Below are 22,788 nucleotides of genomic sequence, written 5' to 3'. Positions count from 1 at the left end.
TATGACAGGTAAACTGAATAATTTTACACCAAGAACTCCAGTTACAGAATTGAAACTGTAATCTCATAAAAAGAAAGAAAGAGAAAAGATAATCTGCATTGTTACATAACAAGTATAAATAAAAATAAGCATTTAATATGAAATAAAGAGCCTTTTTCCCAAAAATTAATAAAATATTAATAGTGGTTCCTTAAACCTTCCATTGCAACTACTGAGCATGCAGTACTTGCGGAAGGAAAATCGTATATTTCATTCAAACACGGTAGGCATGAATAGATATATTGTGTACGAGTGGTGAAACGCTTGTTTTATAAGTAGTAGTTCCGGAGTTCGAAACACTCTTACCTGAAAAAAAATTATATTTCTTTTTATAGGCCTCATATTATTTCAATTATTTTTAGTTCATAATCGGATAGATAACATGGCTGGTAGTGTCCAGATCTTACCTTGTGATCAGTATATGCGCGCGTACCAATACAAAACACAAAATTAATTATATTTATTACCCATCTCAATTTATTTTATAAATAAATTAATTTCGGTAAAACGTATACAGTAAATAACATTTAAACCTAAACCATGGGGGAAAAAAACAGTTCTTCTGAACCATTTCCTTCCTTAGAAATTCGACGTTGGTCTAACCATTGTTTCTTATTCATCACTTGTGTATTAAGTGATGAATTGCATGACTAGGTCTATTGCTGTCATAAATTCGAGCCTCGAATAAAGTAAAGTAATTCATATTTTTTTTTTCTACTTTTACTCTATTTTATCGGGTATTTTGAAATAAGGACGTTCCTATAAAATTAATACTTATAATGCTTAAATAGTGCTATTGTATTTAAGTTAAATTACAGAGTTGGAAACTTAAATTTAAATTAAAGCTAATAAGTTGCATGCTCCATGTATTGTGGGTCCCTATCACTACGGCATGGCACGTCCTCAGGTTGCGGATCGAGGAGACGGCCTCCAGATATGGAGGGTAGCTGTGAATATATTGAATAAGCAGTTGCGGACAGCCGATGAGGGGTGGTCCTCCAGATTGGGGGTTGGGCGAAGGGCTAACAACCCATCACCGTAAAAAACAGCTTGTTACGAATCCTTCAAATAAGCCTCGGAATGGGACTGATTCTCTGGCAGACCACAGCAAAGGAATAAGGTTTTGAGGGAAGCCGAGACGTAGATGGGAAGATAATATTAAAATGGATTTGAGGGAGGTGGGATTTGATGATAGAGAATGGAATAACCTTGCTCAGGATAGGGACCAATGGCGGGCTTATGTGAGGGCGGCAATGAACATCGGGGTTCCTTAAAAGCCAGTAAGTAAGCTGCATGCTAATACATAAAAAATATTTTAAAATTTCAAACATACATATATTCGAATTTCGGTCTTTGGAACGAGAAGAAAGAGCTCTACCGCTAAGCCATAAGGACTTCGTAGGGAATATGTCGTTTCCTCACATACAAATACGTTGCTACTACGACTTCACTTCATCCTCGATGATTATTTTTTCTACGTGTGCATCGTGCGTTATCTCGAAGGACACTCAAACAAATTCACGATACAGGAGAGCGACCATTTTCCATGTCAAAGGGTGTATGTCACTAGTTTATCCTTTTCGCTTGTAGAAAAAAATTGCAACATCGCAGTACTTGCACCTCCTCTTCGAAGTAGTGAGGGAAAAGGATGTAAACGAACACTGATGCGTGTCCCGCTCTGCAAAACGCTCTACTGTCTATGTCCTATGGAACTCAGACCTTAGGTGAAGCACGGGACTATATTTCGGTAACAGATTTGTCAAACATCCATTATTAAATTTAAAGTATGAATTTATTATTAAAACACTCTTAAATCGTAAACATGACAGAAAAATTATGAAAATTATTTCTTGAAACTGAGAACTTTATTGTAAAGCCGTTTATAAAATGTGTATGTCTTAATGTATTTGAAAGATTTATCATGTGAAAGAATTATATGTGGAAAATCTAGGCGCAAAGGAATAAAATAGTAGAGAACTTTCCCATTCATGCAATGCTAAGGATTCGTCCTCTCTGACTGTCGGACTGTCATTGAACATCTTCCACTTTGTATTGCGAATGGCGCTCAATTTAATCAAGGTTGACATTAAATCTTGCGCGAAAAATAACTGTGTGAAAAGCATTTAAGAGCTCATGTGACGATTGTCGACTGTAGGGAAAGAATACTTATTACTAGCCTAGAAATAGAGGAATTACTAATAAGTAGGGCTAGGATTTTGATGAAATTGCATCTTTTTTCTAGTAAGCCAGAAACATTGCTGCTTTAGTATTTATATGTTATGTGATAAACTGAGTGTTTTAAAACATATTTGTTAGGGCATTTTTTTTTTCATTCTTTGCCTGTTTCAACTCATAAGAGCATTTTTTGTTTTATTCGGTCATTTTTTTTGGCATTTTTATTTAGTTTTGGCCATAAATCCCTATTATTAACCCTTAAGTACTCGCATCGGGTCAAATCGCAATATATAAACAGCTGTTGGCGCTAAATGATAGACTACAGCCAGACCGTTTCAAAGACTTCAACAATAGAAGAAATTACACAATATCGGCATTCTTCATATTATCCTCCAACAAAGAAAACAGAGGGGGAAAAAACACTCGAGTCATATAGACCTGACGCAAGTACTTAAGGTTAATGTAAAATAATGTTTATTTCCTTCGATATTTTCTCTACATATTTTGCCCATTAATATCCAATATTTTGTATAATATTTTGAACGTTTTTCTACACAAATATTGGCATTTTAACGTAGTACACCCCATGTAATTGATCAGTCCAACCAACCTTCAATATAGACTCCTCTATACCTGCTAGTTCCGAATAAGTTTGGCCTTGTGGTAGACTACTTGGAAACTACATCAGGTAAAATAATTGATTAAAGTGTACTACTTAGAACAAATTATGTAAAATTAAATAAACTTGAATGTTGGCACTAGAATTTAATTTAATTACTAGTCTAAATATTAAGCAGCACAAACCTACTTTTCCTACTAAGCCAATCTTAGACTGTAAGATCAATTTTTAGGGAATTTTAAGGGCATTTTTGTAAGATTTTTAAGGCATAAATGCATTGTATTTAGGACATTTTTTCATGTTTTATAGGTCATCAAAATCCTAGCCCTACTAATAAGGTACTAGGAGCGTTTGTTGTTACGCTTTCCCTGGAGACTTACTTGTGTGCGAGTCCTTCGGAATGTTGACGTAGTTCTCCCACCAGCCGCAAGATATGAGGACCACGGTAAAAGGAATAAGCCACAGCTCTGGTTTCTCTCTACCCTCCAGAAGAGGCCACACAACAAAGCCCGTGGCCTGGGCAGCCAGAGCTACCAAGTCCACTATCACTTTGAAGAACCTCTTCGACTCCTCGTGGCTCCTCGTCAGCATGCCTGAATCACACACAAATACATGGTAACTGCAAGGAATTCATCTGTTATGGCTATATTAGTAGTGATAGTAGTATTGACTAGGTTAGGGACGACCCTTCAGCACGTCGGCTCGACAGTGGCCTATTGTGCACCCTGAATTATGGGATGAATGAGAATGAGGTGTACAGCCCAGCGGCCGCATGAGACCCCTCACCCGCTCACCCAATTGCCCACCTACACCCCCGACTTAAGTTCATATTTCCAAGGTGACCAAGCAGCACAGCCCTTCTAAGCTGTCGAAGCGCCCTCTGAAGTGCTCTTAAAAATGAATCCTGGCAGAAATATTGCGAAAGACTTGGAACCCAGAGACGGTTTCGGTGAGAACCCTCTTCCTGCAAGCGTATGGAAACATGCGTCATGACCTGACTATGCCTTTGGAATGAGATGATGAAGATGAATATGAGATGAGACCTCAATTCTTTTTCTGCAGAGAAAAGAAAGGGAAATTGACAGTGGCAATGAAAATTCAAACCCTATGTAACTGTGGAAAACCACTGAAAAAACCACAGTGAGGTTAGTCGGCCCGGGGATTTGAACCGCGGACCTCCCGAATGCGAGTACCGTGCGGAATACATGAGCACCTCGCTCAATATGGCTATATTAATGGCTGTAACAGATCATTTCTGAACAAAAAAATATCGGTAGCAAAAACTGAACAGGAATGGATGAAAGAAAATATCAAGAAAAATAAAGACGACTATTGTTTCTCAGAAAAGACAAAACACAGAAATACTGCATTCAATTTACGAATGACCTAAATTAAGTGAATAGTGAAGAAATACTTCTTCTTCTTTTTCTCAGACTCCAATGTCTCTTCTTTCCTTTGGATTATAAGAATGTACTTGCCATGGCAGTCGTTCAGGGAACATTTTTACAACATGATTATACAGTTTCTTTTGATAAGAATGTATTTCTCCTATGATTATACAATTTATTTTAATATTGCTGTATATCTTTCATTCATTTCGTATGTGATTGATTTCTTAGATGGTATTAATTTTTCACTTATCTCTTAGTTAAAAACCTAATCATGACCCCACGAATCCCTTTCAGAAATTTATTTTCTTCTTTCCTTATTAGGTCTACCTATGTTTTTAATTAGTGATTTTACTAGGCTTTATCAACTATTGTGGTTATCTAGCGTGTGAGTGAGATAAAGGTGATAATGCCAGCAAAATGAGTCCAGGAGTCCAGATACAAAAAGTACCCAGAATTTGCTCTTCATGAGTTGAGGGAAAAGCCGGGATAGAATCTCAACCAGGTAACTTGTCCCAACCAGGATTTGAACCCAGGCCAGCTTTTTTCACGGTCTGGAAATTCCTAACCGTTACTCCACAGTGGTTTCACTAGTATACTGTAAAGTTGCTTTTGATATTGTCTAATGAAATCTTAAGTTAACTTCATTTCTGATACTTCTCCCTAAATATATTTATATACAGACATTAATTTTATTTTATTTTGTAAGTTTTTTTTTTAAATTGACATATATCCAAATTATTTAAACGAACTAGTTTGTTCTATTACATTATCGTCTATCACTATTTTCGCTCATCTCATATATTTTCCTTCCAGAGCTATTCTCTTTGTTTTGGTGGTAGATATTTTTATGTTGTATAATTTTAATATTTCAATTAATTTTGTAATATTTTTTTGTAGCTCACTTACGGTTTTTGCCAAGAGTACCTGACCGTTTGCAAATAGTACTACATTTTTTATTATTTCTCATGTGAATATTTTCGGACTGTGTTAATTTCCATTTTTTTATTTTAATAATATAGGTTTATAAATCAAATAAATCAAAGAGGATGCGAGATAAACTACATCCGTGCCTTAGGCCTAAATTAACTTTCAGCGGTACGTAAAGAAATTCCCATATAAATAAAAACGGGAAGGAGTCTGATCATCCATGTTGCAGAAGAAAAACTGAATTCGAAATAGAATATGAATGTAAACCTCAAGTGATAAAATTATGATGATGATTGTGATATAATGACGTATTAACGAATTTAATAAGCTTGTAAATATCGTTGAATCCGATGTAGCCTAATGGAATTAGCGTTATACATAGAAAGAACGTATATATGAGGGGAACACAAGCCAGGAGATGAAAATCGAGGCCACCTAGATTCGGACCTGATATATGGAATGTTCATGAACAAGTTTCGACAGATCAACAACGCACTACAAAAGCCGTTGAAGGTTGGCACAATAGATTTCAGAGTCAAATTGTCACACGCCACGCGTAAATTTCGAAATTTAATGAGTTCTTTAAAAGAAAAACAAAAGAATAAGAAAATTACCATTACTCGTACACAGCTGATTATCTTTCATCAAAATGTTACACATTCCATTAAAAAGTAGCCACTGGCATAGCTCAGTCGGCTGAGACGCTTGCCTGCCGATCTGAAATTTGCACTCGATCGTGGGTTCGATTCCTACTTGGGCTGGTTACCCGAGTGGGTATTTTCCGAGGATTTCCCCAACCGTAAAGGAAATGGTAGGTAGTCTATGACGAATCTTCGGCCTCTCTCGCCAAATACCATCTCGCTATCATCAATCCCATCGACGCTAAATAACCGAGTAGTTGATACAGCGTCGTTAAATAACCAAATAAATAACATTCCATCAAAAAGTCATACGTTCTGACCTTCTTAGATAACAATGTTTGTTTAAAGTCTGCACAACCGCATTACTGTAAGTATCGTAATTCACTGTTTGATGCCATCCATCGATTCAGCTGCACAATATCTAGGTTCAACGGAGTCTGCGATGAACGCCACTCCGTCCCCCAGACAGTTCAGCAGCATCTTCAGATCGATGCCATCTATATGCAAATCACGGTACTATAGCCTGTCACATCCTATGTTGACCATAAAATCGCGTTATTGTAAGTATTGTGATTCCCCTATTTGATGTCATCTATTGATTAAGCTATACAACACCCGGTCCGAAAGAGTCCGCGATGAACGCCCCTTCATACCCCTGAGAGTTCTGTAGCCTCCTCAGAATGATGCCCTCTGTATGAAGATCACGATATTACATCGATCGACCTGAAACTATTGAAAGATGATAGATGAAATTGAATTTAGTGAAGGCAAAATGAGTCAGAGGTTCTACATCGAAAGTCACCCAGCAATTCTGCTTCATTTGGTTGAGGGGGAAACCTCGGAAAAAACCCAACCAGGAAACTCGTCCCAACCAGGATTTGAACCTGGGTTCGCTTGGTTCACGATCAGATATGCTAACCGTTACTCCACAGCAATGCACTATTAATGACCGTACTCAAAAATGGATATTGTATCTATTGGACCTTTTACAATTACCGTTTTATTTTTTGGACTACAGGAATCATGAACATTCAATTATTTGGACTTCTTTACTGTGGACCTCATTTGGATATCTAAGTAACGGAGCGGATATACAAGTTATGGACATTACGAAGTGAACATATTTATGTACCACTGAGAAAATGTATTATCTCAGTGACACCGTTTTTTCTCTTCAAGAACTGTGTTTGACATTCTGAGAGCATCTTTGGAAGGATGTAGCAATCTAAGATTCAGTCTTAATTGTGCTGAACAGTGGATAAAGAATTAATTTGTGACCGAACAAATGGGAACGCATTGAAGTAACCTCTCTTACCTAGGAGGCCAGGAACGAAGCACACACAGTTTGTAAGCATGGCGCCCTTGACGACGTCAAGATCAGGCAAGATGACGAAGACCAAGATTGCGAGGCCCACGGTGTGCAGGGTCTCGCTAAGGAACACGGCGAAGAACTCCTTCGCTGTAGGCTTGGTGCAGGACTTGAAGAAGCAGATCCTGATGGAGCGGATGAGCGTACCTAGCTCAGGCACCAGGTACGCTATCAGCAGGCACCAGAGCCACGCGATCCTCTCCACTTCGGGCAGCTGCGTCACGAACTGCTTCTCCCGACCTGTGTAAACAATTCCACATTGAAGATCTGCCTGAAGACCTGTCTTGTATAATGTGATGTTACACCAAGCTTAAGGTCACACCCTCTCCGTAATTATATGTGTTCAGTAATTCAATTACAAGAGTATCTATTGACATCACTCAATTCTGACAGCGCAAAAATCTCAGCAGATCATTTTAAGCTCAGCTGACAACGCCCGGTATTGACAACATGCAATTATCCTGTTACATGCAGCAAATCGTCTGGCAAAACATCTCCCGCAGGAGAAACGTTATGAGTTGCAGAATAAGTACACTTGAAAGCTGAAAATTAATTTTGAATTAATTATAATGTGACTATGACAGTATATGATCAACAATGGCAAGCTGATGCTGAAAGTCTTGTTCCAAAAAGGCAAACGGAAGTAGGAGCTAATGGGTGGATTTTTAGGTTGTGGTTAATTCATGTATAAGATTTTATGCTTGTTTAATGTTTGTACTCCCGAATTGCAGGATTGAATATTGCGAATACTTTTCGATATTCGAAAGAAGTAAGTGACAATGTTGTGTGAAAATTTCTCTGTCTATTCCTGGCAAAAAGAAGCAAGGTACATGAAATTAAACTCGGATACTTGTAATTTAAGTTAAATAATAAATGTCACGTTTCATATCACTTCGGGATATCTTAATATATAAAATTGAATGTGGGTATGTATGTATGTATGTATGTATGTATGTATGTATGTATGTATGTATGTATGTATGTATGTATGTATGTATGTATGTATGTATGTATGTATGTGTATGTTCTCTATACAAATCTACACGCTTTGACCGATATGTGCCAAAGTTTGCACATTTAATCTTCATAACCAGGAGAAGAACATAGGCTACATTAAAATTGTGCAAATGGAAGTTGAATTCATTAAAATTATAAAAAATAAAAATAAATAGATCAAATCTTCATGTATAATATTAAAACGCAAAATCTTCTACAGTCAATTGTTTTTTATTATTGTCTGTTATATTCAACATCGACTTTCACGAGGCCATGGAAATTTTAACACGAAATTAAATTACATTGTTGTTACATATCATTAAGGCTAAAACTAGATAATTCATGCAATAAGTATCTTTACGCAGTCCAGGACCGTATTATGAATTCCTCGATGTAGTTTTGTAGATAGTGAGCAAACTGTTTTATACAACTGAATTCTAGAATTCTTTGAAACTACAAGGATTGCTACCACATAATTTACTTAATATTGAATAACCAATAGTACTATTGCGAAATACTGACCCACCAAAATTATGCACGAATAAAAATTGGTGTGAAAAACTCATACGAAACGTAATAGAATTGGCAATATTAACTGCAAAAATAAAAGATGTTTTTATTCCACGTATTGCTAGGATACTCATTCAATTTTAAGCAACTGCAATTTCAATGCCACTAGCATTTGTAATGGCCATATTAAAATGAAGCTCAAGGACAGTCCCTCAAAGTTGCAGACATTAACTTAAAAACTGCGTGTTTTTCACATCCTCAACTATATTTTATACAAAGAATTGAAAAAAAAAATTACACATATCAATAAGCAATTCAATGATACTTTTGTCATGTTGCTAATGTAGTATGTGAATGTACATAAGCCCACTGATAATAAAATTGTATTAATTCTCAAAATATTGTTATTCACGTTGCAAATTTAGTATGTTAAGCGTTGTGGAAATAAAAATCTCTTAATTTCTAAAATACCGGTTGGCCTATACGTTTCTCAGAATATTAGTCTTTATGTTAAAAAATGACGTATTGCGAGTTTATATTGTATCTGTATTTTGTGTGTAAAATTAGAATTAATATAATATGTTCTGAATTTATGAGATATAGTTTCAAGTTATATAAAAAAAACTGGATATGATATAAGTGGGTGTACAGCGTTCAATAGGTAAAAAAATCTTCCAATATAAATTAAATTATATATGTATATATTGATTCAATGCTGAAACTGATCAGAAAGAGGAGAAGGAATTATATTTTCGTTGGGTTTTACTTTGTTTATAGTTTGATTTTTCTATTACTTTATTTGTATTTCTGGCGGTGCGGAAGAGAAGGCCTAATGGCCTTAACTACACCAGAATAAATAAATAAAATAAATAAATAGACAAATAAATAAATAAATAAATAAATAAATTTAAAACAACATTTTAACGTCAGGCACATGATGAAATGTTTTCTTTTCGGTGCCTGATTTACAACTGTTTTAAATTGAGTTAACCCTGGCAGGCATTTGGCTAAGGAGTTCATTAATTCATGTAAGTGACGTTAAGTAAAGAATCATCTTTATGGGCGAGGAAAGCTTAGTAAAGACAATTCGTTTTGGTTGTGTATAGTTAGGTTTCCGAGATTTCCGAAAATTTAATAACCAGTTTAATTAAAAATATAAGCAGAAAGGAAAACCCGGGTGCTTTCAGCTAGTTATTTATTAAGAGAACCAATCAATCAAATCGAAAGAGCGGCCTTACTTCCTTCTGGCTTCTGAGATAAGATGTACAGCGTGACTAGTTTTACTTCAGGCAAGTAATATGGATATTTATACCCCTTACAATAGTTCTATATCCCTTGCTATGTTTGCTTTGTATTTTCCTAAAAAGTGGCTTTACGTTATGATTAAATGGCTAAGAAACGCCTTTACCGATGTCTAGTTAGTTGACATTCTGAACACACATGTTCATGAGCAAAATATAGCCATGTCTTACAACTTTAATACTATACTACTACTACTACTACTACTACTACTACTACTACTACTACTACTACTACTACTACTACTACTACTACTACTACTAGTTTACTGCTAATAATAATATTCGTAATAATAATAATCCATTGGATGTGGCATTATCGTCTGTCACATCACCTATGTAAACGACTTCAAGACATAAAAAAGCAAGACTAGAAATAATAATTATACTTTCACCGATGTATAGAACTAGGCATCGGAATAGTTACAGTACATGCTCAATATGAGAATCATCTGCTTGAATGCATGCCTCAATTCGATGCTTTCAGTTGCGTAAAACTTGTGTTAGTGTGGTGGAGGTAATTCGTCACAAGGCTTCTGTTATCCTTTATTTACGGTGGTCCACGTTATTAATTTTTTCAGCGCACACAACGGCCTTTAAATGTCCTTACAAGTAAAAGTGAAGTATGGTGATCATAGTGGTCATTCAACAGACCTTGACGACCTACCCACTTTCCTGGAAACTGTTCGTCTAACTATGAACAAACTTGCTCATAGTAATTGGGTGGGGCACTATTTTGTAGAAACGTGTCGGGAAAATTCCCTTCTTCATTCAGGTTGCTCGGGAAAACAATCTCTTCAAGCACGCACTTGTATCTTTCAGCAGTGAGATTATCTTTGATGAAAAAAGTCGCAACGACTGTTGTTTCCCGTATGCCACACCAAATCTCATTGTGTTTTCTCTGATTCACAGAATTTAACAGATTTAGAAATAAGCTACCTCGCTTCCCCACCAATAGCCCGTTTCTTACGCATCACTTTACGATGCGCGCAACACCACTAAAAAACGCGTTCACTCTGTACTACCAAGACAACTTATAATATGAAGAGTCTATGTAGCGTATACGTGTGTCGTCCATAAACAAACGGTCCTACATATGCTATTATTAGATCTGGTGGTCTCCTATCGTTTTGGTTGTCTCCCTAAGAGCCTTTTATACCATGATCGTTAAGCAAGAAGAAATGACAAGAAATGACAGCATAAACGGAAGTATCGAGAGAAAACTATCCGTAACACAGTATTTACCTAAAATAAATTTCACTGAGATGCGGAACTGCAGCATGAAAATCCTACACTCTAACTAACGATCTGTGTAGTTTGAGGAGAATTTACATTCCGCTTACATGAGTCTTGTATCAAAATTGGAGTTTGCGAAGTGAGGAAATCCAGTCAGTTCCGTTTGACGGATCTCAAGAATGTGATTTCTTACCTATATCACGGTTGCAGTAAGGGATGACCCGTTCCTTGCGTAGCTGTGACGTCATAAAGAGCATTGTTCCCTTTGCAATAACACCAGAGCTGAGCACGATGACGAAAGTGAGAAGATAGGCGACGACCTTGAGCATCTTGACGGTGATGTCCAAACACTTCTGGTTCGCCATGGAGCCGCTGTCCGACTTCGGCGGAGGATCTTCGAACACATCCCATCCTTTTGTTTCTTGAACTGTCCGTTGGCTAAAACAGACAACAAATGTAATTTAATTTTAAAAGAATCCTCTCAGATCTTAGATTCAAACTTTTCGTGTCATAATTGTAATTTCAATGACATATTATAATAATATTCTTCTTCTTAGAAAATAAATAGCTCAAACATTGTACACAATTATGAGCAATATTAAGTAACAATACCTCGAAATTGAACAGCAACAGAAATGATCTCGAGCACTCTACATGTTTACCGTTAAAGTCTTGGTTTTTCTGAACCGACGCATGCGACGTGCGAGATGCGAGGCCCGCCTCGCACAAATCCGGACTACACGAAACATAGTGAGAGGTCTGCGAACCCCGCAGCCATAGAAACCACTCACTATCTCTCGTGTAGTCCGGATTTGTGCGAGGCGGGCCTCGCATCTCGCACGTCGCATGCGTCGGTTCAGAAAAACCAAGGCTTTAACTGTAAACATGTAGAGTGCTCGAGGTCATTTCTGTTGCTGTTCAATTTCGCATGCGTCTGTTCAGAAAAACCTAGGCTTTAGTGAGATTTGATGTTCAAAACGCTGTTACAAGCATTTCAATATTCCTCGCGTTGTTTGTATCGTGTAATAATTCTCTCTTCAGAACAGTTACGAGTCCACAAATTGTGATAAAATTAGAGGAAACTTTGAAATAAATCACAAACGCCACAGTCGTCGTCGTCGCTTCGCCGTAATCATCATCAACTTCAACTTCAACATCAACAACAATAGCAATACAATGATTACATGAATGTTTTTGTAAATACTAGATATACCTTTAAGGCCAAATTCCTCATTTAAAGAGAAGTTCCAAATTATAGCCTGCACATATCGGCGAGGTTCTGGTATGGAAACGCTTTTAAGCTACGAAGTGACAAAATTATCGGGCCAGAGAACAAATGTTCATCATTACAGTGGATTCACTTTTTACCAACGACCTATTTAGGAAACAGATGGTTGAAAAGAGAAAGGGAGATTTTCAATTCTTTAGCAAAAAAAAAAAAATAAATAATAATAATAATAATAATAATAATAACTACATCACTACAAAATGTAAAAAAATTGTACAAAATTGTAAAAATTGTAGAAAATTACTAAATTGTAAAACTATAAAAATTTGTAAAAATTGTAATTGTAATATTGTAAAATGTTGACATGTTCCACATCTTAAAGCTTCATTGCTCATGTAAGATCTATGGAATAAAATAAATGAATGAATGAAATGAATGAATGAATAATAATAAAATAAAAAGCTAAATTACAGGAAAAGGGAATCCTGTAACTGTTCACAAATTCATGTCGAGAGTACTCTCTTAAGGGCATCTTATCGATGGCTGTTACCTCGCATCTATAAATTTTCAGATGAATAAAAAAACTGGTTCAAAATTAATTTTTCTGAAAATAGACAAACTTCTTTTGTGCGAGATCGTGCGTATTTGCTTGGTTTCCGCACAAAACCAATCCGCGGTAAGTCTAAAATTCCACATTCAGTATTCCCAACCGAACACACATAACAATTTCCCTCTTCTTACAGCTTAAGTGACATATTGATTTTAATGCTTTAGGCTTTTAACATATTATTTTAGAGACGTTCAATATAGTAGTAATTATAAATTGGAAACTTACCACTGCAATTTCACCTAAATTGCACTGTTAATTATTGTTTTTAAATATTTGCAAAAATTAAGTAAACTCTACAACTCCACTAAAGTTACTGCATTTCGTGATGCATGTAACATTAAGGAAGCCGTTTGTTTTAAGTTCGCATTTATAGACTGGGGGGGAAAAAAAAGACCGACGTATATCACGGCCTGCTGGAGTATAGTAAACACAGAAAACATTTTAAAGCAACAATGTTGAAGATAGATATCTGCTTTACAGGGAGCTTCACCTGAAAGACTAGATTTGTATAGATATTTTTGTTTTGCAAATTTTCCGTCATTGAACAGAAACCAAGATGGAGATTTCACTGCAACTAATTAGACATTCCTCTTTCAGGTACGTAATAAACGATCTTCGCACAAAATAATGTACGATACACGAGCGGTATGTTTTCTTTCAATTCTCGGAAATTAAAAAACCTCAACTACGTTTCGCTTTTTCAAACTTTTCCTCGAACATGAAAACTTCAACATACCGCTCTTGTAACGCATATTACTATTTATACTTTCTTCTCCCTTGCAAGATCTTCTACTCGAGGACAAAATATTAGATAACTGTCTAATTTTGTGAAAATAATAATAATAATAATAATAATAATAATGTAGTTCATATATATATAATAATGAAGTTAAACTAAATGACCATTTTTGCAGATACGAGATATCACTTATTAGCAGGTTAAATTTCATTTAACCCTTAAATTGGGAAAGCTTCATTTCTCACTAGTTTATTAAAGCTTGTAGGACCGTAAAGAAAACAACTATCGCGATGTCTATATTTTATATGTTGTACAATATATATGTATAAATAATATAATTTTAAAGTCATCTTCTAAGATTTTATAATTTACGTTTTATTTTTATAACAATACTGATATTTAATTAATTATATTTTTATTTGCTATTAATTTCCGGATCCTCGTGGTCATCCTTAATTAAGACCGGATGAGGTTTTCTCTCTCTCTCTCTAGTACCGTATTGTGAAATTTTAATTTTCCTACCAATTTTTTTCTATTGCTCTATTAAAATTATAGCATATAGCCTATTAACCTGTTGTATCCTATAGGATACTTTGTCAATTTAAGGATTAATATAAATTTTGTTTCAGGATTCAAATTTTATGAGTTTGAGAAAAGAAAAAACTCACTTCCATTTGTTATATCTAGAGAACACGAGACCTTGAAGTCATTGTGAAGATAACCAGTCTAAGGAAAAGATAGACCTACATACGTCACTACATACCCAGGTTCTCCAGATCAGGATTTGTGCTAGAGTTTAATAATTCCGCCACGTAAAACCTCGATTACTTATAAGGTCCATGTTAAAAATATTTTGATTGTTAGATATTTTAGCCCATTTCAAAAATAAAAGCGACTCTTAAAAGTGACGGCAATCCGTGTGTCGTACATACTTTAATAACTGCTACATGCGAGAAGCCACTTTAACCACACTTGATTAATATATACGATAACGGGCCCGCTTGTAACGCTTGCCCACCATTAGAGCTCATTTTTCCGGTCAGTTAACCCACCTCATACCAAATAATGTTAAATCATCCCTCATAGCTGTAACTCTCCCTCTTTTAACCTGACGCCACCCGATTTCTTGGTTTGGGCTTTTATGAAGAATGATGTCTATGCACAGCGACCAGGGATAATTGATGACCTCAAAGCAAACATTGTTTCGGTGTCCCAGCTTTTGGAAAAAATACGTCTGAGATGTTACATCATTACGTGGGGGAAATAAGTCCCAAGATATGAATTGTGTTGTTTACGCAGTGATGACACGTTGGACAAAATTCCCATCTTTCTGGAATGTATTTACAGTTTACTGAAAAATTAAAGAGCAACAACAGTTCTCATGTTATAGCGGTTTTATTTTGTCTTCCCAAATGGATCACCCGGTGTAATATATAATATAATATAATATAATACAATATAATATAATATAATATAATATAATATAATATAATATAATATGAGCGGCCGGATGGCTCAGTTGGTAGAGCAGCTGGCTACGGACTGGAAAGTCCGGGGTTCGATCCCAGGTGGTGACAAGATTTTTTCTCGTTGCCAAACTTTCAGAACGGTCCCGAGATTCACTCAGCCTCCTATAAAATTGAGAACCGGGTCCTTCCCGGGGGTAAAAGGCGGTCAGAGCGTGGTGTCGACCACACCACCTCATTCTAGTGCCGAGGTCATGGAAAGCATGGGGCTCTACCTCCATTCCCCCCAAGTGCCTCCATGGCATGTTACGGGGATACCTTTACCTTTTATAATATAATATAATATATAATATATATATATATACCATCTGGTATTAGCCGGTCGGATGGTAAACGACCTGACGGCTTGACATTAATTCCTTGGTCCAAAGGTAAATCACTCATCTGGGATTTTACATGTGCAGATACATTAGCCCTTTCCCATTTAAAATCTTCTGTCAATTGTGCCGGATCTGCTGCTGAATCCGCTTATCATGCTAAACGACGCAAATATGAACATTTAACATCCAATTACATCTTCGTCGCTTTTGCAGTTGAGACCTTTGGTCCGCGGTGTAGAGACGCTAAAGATCTACTCACCCAAATTGGTACACGCCTACTGTCCCGTACCGGCGATCCTAGATGTATCAATTTCCTTCGTCAACGCATTGGAATAGCGGTTCAGCGAGGGAATGCTGCCTCCATCCTGGGATCATTTCCTAACTCTATTTCGTTAGAAGAGATCTTTCTCATTTAATGTGTAGCGTACCTGATTGAGTACGGGTAGAAAGTTCACAAGAACAAAACTTCCACGAAGAAAGGAGAGAGGATGTCCGATCTTTAATGAAGCCATGGTCGAGAATATCCACAAGGCGAGGTGCTCCCCATCGGTTATATAATATAATATAATATAATATAATATAATATAATATAATATAATATAATATAATATAATATAATATAATATAAAAATTGTGGATTTGTAATATATTTAGATTGTAGCTACTTACGCATAAGATTTATAATTGGCTAGTTGATCATCCATTGTGTGTTTATTTTAATTATTGGATTGTAATGTCTATTTTAACCGACTCTGTATATTGAAATAATGCACTGCTATATTAATATCAACTATGAACTGTAAATATATGTAACATAAACATAGCATGTAGTATTGCAAATCTTGTAAGCAATGGAACATGCTGTTTTAGCACAATAAAGAAAAAATATAATATAATATAATATAATATAATATAATATAATATAATATAATATAATATAATATAATATAATATAATATAATATAATATAATATAATATAATATAATATATCTCGCCAACAGTAACAAATATAAACGACACTCGGGAGGAAATTAAACGCAGGATAAATATGGAAAATGCCTGTTTTTATTCGGTTGAAAAGCTTTTGTCATCTAGTCTGCTGTCAAAAATCTGAAAGTTAGAATTTATAAAACAGTTATATTACCGGTTGTTCTGTATGGTTGTGAAACTTTGACTATCAATTTGAGAGAGGAACAGAGATTAAGGTGTTTGAGAATAAGGTTCTTAGGAAAATATTTGGGGCTAAGAGGGATGAAGTTACAGGAGAATGGAAGAAGTTACACAACGCAGAACTGCACGCATTGTTTTCTTCACCTGACATAATTAGAAACATTAAATCCAGACGTTTGAGATGGGCAGGGCATGTAGCAAGTATGGGCGAATCCAGAAATGCATATAGAATGTTAGTTGGGAGACCGGAGGGAAAAAGACCTTTGGGGAGACCAAGACGTAGATGGGAGGATAATGTTAAAATGGGTTTGAGGGAGGTGAGATATGATGGTAGAGGCTGGATTAATCTTGCACAGGATAGGGACCGATGGCGGGCTTATGTGAGGGCGGCAATGAACCTTCGGGTTCCTTAAAAGCCATTTGTAAGTAAGTATAATATAGCTCACGCCGTAGCGTCGTGGTTTAAGGCATCCTGCCTAGGACTGGCGTTACGGAATGCGCGCTGGTTCGAGTCTTCATGGGGGAAGAAATTTTATTTCGAAATTTCGGCCAGTGTATGGGAACGGTGCCTTCCCACCATCGCTGTGTACTTGGTGAGCTACGATAGATAGCGAAATCCGGTTACGAAAGCTAGCTATAACGACTGGGGGGGGGGATCATCGTGCTAATCACACGATACCTCCATTCTGGTTGGATGATCGTCCACCTCTACCTCGGCATATGGACGTGAGGCAAGTAGCCGGCTGGTTGGTCTGGACCCTTAAAGGGCTGTAGCGTGACGGATAATATAATATAATATAATATAATATAATATAATATAATAGATTATTGTAAAGGATTACATATAAATATGCATAAAATAAGTATGTTTGTCCAGTCTCATTTGCATAATATCAGTACAAAGGCGTCTGCTTACCGGAAGCAGATGTATCAACCATCATAAGCGAGGAGTACCGAGGAACGGTGTGAAGAAGAATACAAGAGACACCGATAATGTCTCGACAGAGTGTGACCCAGTTTTGAGACATAACAATGGAAGAAGTGTTACAGTGTATCATTTTATATCACGGAACCGACGACAACCATGATTCACGTGGACTGTCTGCTATGAGAAGTGAAAGTTGATTTCTTGAACTTTAGACTACTCTACGACTGCGCTCGAAGGAACAGGGCTCCTCAAGAGCATATGCTACACTGAGCACCTTTCTTGAGGTAGTATCCCTTCTCTTCCGCCTAGCAACCTTCGAAGTCTGCGTGCGGTCAACAAGAATTAGCCTTGCTCATATGTATATGTAGTTGAGGGACGCTGAAACTTCCGTTAAGAGAGACAAATTGGTAACAATTTACGTAACATTTTTACACAGATATGAAATTCCTATCGCCGTCGTCATAGTCATAAAGACTTGGAAATAATAATAATTATTGTTCTTCACTTCTTGTCGAAATTATTGGACATCCTAACGCCTATTAGAACAGTCAAGTTTTCTTTCTCGTTTTGGATGTTATTCTCGCGTTATTTTCAGTACTTAGTAAACTTACATTCATGACAAGTGTTATTTCCAATTGTTCAAGTAGTTCTGATAATTTTATCTAATTTTTTTCCGCTTTTCTTCAGGTAATTTTTATCCTACTACTTACTTACTAGCTTTTAAGGAACCCGGAGGTTCATTGCCGCCCTCACATAAGCCCGCCATTGGTCCCTATCCTGAGCAAGATTAATCCAGTCTCCATCAACATATCCGACCTCCGTCAAATACATTTTAATATTATCTTCCCATCTACATCTCGGCCTCCCCAAAGGTCTTTTCCCCTCTGGCCTCCCAACTAACACTCTATATGCATTTCTGGATTCGCCCATACGTGCTACATGCCCTGCCCATTTCAAACGTCTGGATTTAATGTTCCTAATTATATCAGATGAAGGATACAATGCCTGCAGTTCTGCGTTGTGTAACTTTCTCCATTCTCCTGTAACTTCATCCCTTTTAGCCCCAGATATTTTCCTAAGAACCTTATTCTCGAAAACCCTCAATCTCTGTTCCTCCCTCAAAGTGAGAGTCCATGTTTCACAACCATACAGAACAACCGGTAATATAACTGTTTTATAAATTCTAACTCTCAGATTTTTTATCCTACTACTGCTTTCAAAAAGCACATTTCTGCTAACTAAATTATTTTTAATTGATATTGTATATTTTAATAACCAATCTTGTCCACCGTTGTAGAGTAACGGTTAGCATGCCTGTCCGTGAAACTAGTGGGATCGGATGAAGCTATAGCATTTCTGCATAACAGATGCACGTGTCTTGTTTATCACAGTGTTGCCAACCAATGGCACACGTTCCATAATGTGAGTTTTTTTAAATAAACATTTTCTATGAGGAAAAAAAAAACTTCTATATTAACATGCACAAAATTTACGACAAAGTAAAAAAGCTCAATCATGAATTGTTCTTTTCAGGAATCCGCCCCTGAGCACAAGTTCTACTCTTTCAGGGGCGAGCTAAAGTTTTTCTGTATATATTATATTTTATATTACAATTACTGGTAAAATAAATAAATAAATAAATTGACTAAGCATATTGGAAATTAAACCAATGGCTTTCTCAAAACACGCTATGAAATGTTTCATATTAAACAATTTTTATCTCTTAAAGGAAGCAAAAACGAGCAAAATTATATTAACTTTTCTGCTTGAAATATCTCAAAGAATAACCGCCTGAAATTATTGACTTTACTTACTGTTCATCTTGTAGACGTTTCACGTCGAAAAATCTACTTCCGTCCCAGAATATAATAATCTCTTTAGCCTAAGTGTTGATCTAACACTATCTATTATTATTGTTTTGTTTAGTAAACTGTCCAAAGACACGTTTGAACGTTATAAGTCAGCGATCATCAAAACACTGCACGCACGGGCTAGCGTTACTTACCCGCGGACAAGACACAGCCTTAGCGTGCAATCGTCGCTGCTGGCGGATATGCTGTCTCTCTATCCCTTGTGCACGACGGAGCAGAGTTCCTTACCCTCCATGCACTCTACCCATTTCAGCGAGTGCTGACGACAACTGTTATAAGTGATACCAATAAGACTTTACTCATGAGACAACTAAACCAATAGATAATAGGGAAGGGTGACCATGTCTACTATTAAAGCGTCTTATTGAAATGTTGTTTAATTTCAATATCACAAATCAAACTATTGTATTATGAACAAACAGTTAAAAACTCAAAAGTTCAACAATAATACATAATACTAATAAATTATAATGTTCCATATGGAGCTCGAGAATATAGTCCATAATGAATAGTATAAATACATCAACGGCAGCATTGTCAGGAATATAAAAATCCAGGGAATAAAATTAACTGCGTGGTAGGATTGCTGTGGGAATAGAAACAAAAGCAAAAATAAAGGTTGACTGTTTATGACCTGCATATGCTTTACAACCACGTGCACAACAAACTCAGAGCTCAGCTCTGACTGGTTCCACTCTTAAGACAGAGCACTTGAAAAGATAGGCATCTGCTTCTTGAGGCGAATATCTTGAGGGCACGGCCGGTTCTTTTCAGATCTCTTCTAATTTACCACGTCATGATATCTCTGAACGACTCCTGGATTTTTTTTTCAAGCACCTTAGAAAAGATCGGATAGAGAATTGTTGAAGTTCAAGAATAAGAGTGGATGGTTAATTAGCAGTGGAGACTGTCCGGCAAGCGTTCACGCTATATTTAGTAATACCCTGTGAATTGTGATTTCCCCACACCTCCTGCGGACTCGGCTACATGAACTGAATTAGTTGTTGTGTAAGACTGTTCTGTATCCTCCACCCACTGCCTGCTAGTGAAACACACTAAAGGAATTTACAATTGATCACTTCAACTACCGCGATGTGACATGCACAACTGGGGCCTGACTCCGCCAGCGAGTTTGCGAAACATCAGGCATGCAACTCACCCGATTTTCTACAAATCTGAGGATTTCTGCACATTTTGTAAATTACTAAATTTCACCTGACTGAATGTTTCTCTGATTGACTCACAGACAGACAGACTGACTGACATTGCCGCACTAAATTATTAACTAATATTGTCAGAATGATTTTTTGACTATTTTTCTAATAATCTATCGATTGACTAACTTGACTTTGACTGATTAATTGACTAGAAATTATTTATTATAGCAAGGAATTATTTTCATACGTTAAGAAATTTGGTCTAACGAACTGAGTGACTTACTGACTTACTGATCATATGGATATTGACAAATTTTTCTGCTGAATAACTTGTTGACTGACTACTTATTGACATATTGACTTAGTGACTGTTTGACCGACAAATCTACCTATTGATTTAGTGACGGAATAATTTACCAATTATTGAATAGCTAACTACTCTACTGAAATTTTCATTCAATCGTTTACCAACATATAAACAACCTTTGTGACTGACTATTGACTGTCAACTAAACAATCTAACAGTTATATCATCAATTGACTGATTGACTGATCATTGACCGACAGAGTGATTAATTATAGATTGATCGAATGACTTACCGACCGATTGACTGACCGAAAGTCAAGCAGAGTTAAAGGGTTTCTGTTATAATGGCTAATTCGCCGTTGTATATTAACGGTTAGGACGGCTGGCCGTGAAACGAGCGGGCCCGGGTTCAAATCCTGGTTGGGACAAATTACCTGGCTCAGGTTTTTTCCGAGGTTGTCTCTCAGCCAATCGAAGCAGAATTGCGGGGTAACTTTCGGCGTTGGACCTCGGATTCATTTCGCCATCATAATTATACTTCCCCTCTTTCATCATCATGTCCGTTGTTTTCCCACATTTCGGGCTTGTTCTGATGTAGAGTCGGCTGCGGGCCGTGGATATGCAGTCATTCGTTGTTGTGGGCTCTCCACTATGCTCATGATAATTCATGGGATCGGGGTTGAGGGACCGCGGTGAGATTTGCACGGAAAGGTAAAGATATCATTAGGCTGTAGGGAAATCGGAGGCGGCGTGCACGGGGATCTGTAGCCTGCGTGCGAGGACTGTCCCAGTCCGTACCCAACCCTGAAGAGGGACAAATTTGTAGATATATCACTCACTGACGATTGTGTGACTCATTTGTTGACTGAGCACATAGTGCCTGAAAGTGAACTCTCGAATGTAAGATTGAATGAATGATTGATCCGTTGAATAAGTGTCTGACTGACTGTAGTTGACACACTGATTGATTGTTTGACTGACTGACAATAGTTGACACACTGATTGACTGTCTGACTGACTGACATAGTTGAAACACTGACTGAGTGACTGACTGACTGACTAACTGACTGACAGTAGTTGACACACTGATTGGCTGTCTGACTGACTGACTGACTGACAGTAGTTGACACACTGATTGACTGTCTGACTTACTGACTGACTAACAGTAGTTGACTCACTGATTGACTGTCTGACTAACTGACAGGAGTTGAAACACTGACTGAGTGACTGACTGACTGACAGTAGTTGACACACTGATTGACTGTCTGACTGACTGACTGATAGTAGTTGACACACTGATTGACTGTCTGACTGACTGACTGACTGACAGTAGTTGACACACTGATTGATTGTCTGACTGACTGACAATAGTTGACACACTGATTGACTGTCTGACTGACTGACAGTAGTTGAAACACTGACTGAGTGAGTGACTGACTGACTGACAGTAGTTGACACACTGATTGACTGTCTGACTGACTGACTGACTGACTGACAGTAGTTGACACACTGATTGACTGTCTGACTGACTGACAGTAGTTGACACACTGATTGATTGTCTGTCTGACTGACAATAGTTGACACACTGATTGACTGTCTGGCTGACTGACAGTAGTTGAAACACTGACTGAGTGACTGGCTGACTGACAGTAGTTGACACACTGATTGACTGTTTGACTGACTGACTGACAGTAGTTGACACACTGATTGACTGTCTGACTGACTGACTG

At 37.0% G+C, this 22,788-nt stretch overlaps 1 protein-coding gene across 2 annotated transcripts in view; it reads right to left on the bottom strand.

The window, feature by feature from the left end:
* The window catches only part of kkv (hyaluronan synthase-like protein kkv), a 217,316-nt gene that overhangs the window by 69,799 nt on the left and 124,729 nt on the right, over window positions 1-22,788 (bottom strand). For both annotated transcript variants that reach the window (XM_069835543.1, XM_069835542.1), the window contains exons 3-5: window positions 11,395-11,639; window positions 7,108-7,401; window positions 3,214-3,426 (exon numbers count right to left, since the gene is read on the bottom strand). In XM_069835543.1, coding sequence (XP_069691644.1) covers window positions 3,214-3,426; window positions 7,108-7,401; window positions 11,395-11,639 — 752 coding nt within the window. The remainder of the gene's footprint in view (window positions 1-3,213; window positions 3,427-7,107; window positions 7,402-11,394; window positions 11,640-22,788) is intronic.

The sequence above is a fragment of the Periplaneta americana genome, chromosome 9 (genome assembly GCF_040183065.1).
Source record: "Periplaneta americana isolate PAMFEO1 chromosome 9, P.americana_PAMFEO1_priV1, whole genome shotgun sequence".
NCBI classification, from domain to species: Eukaryota; Metazoa; Arthropoda; class Insecta; order Blattodea; family Blattidae; genus Periplaneta; species Periplaneta americana.
This window is presented reverse-complemented; position numbering and strand designations above follow the sequence as displayed.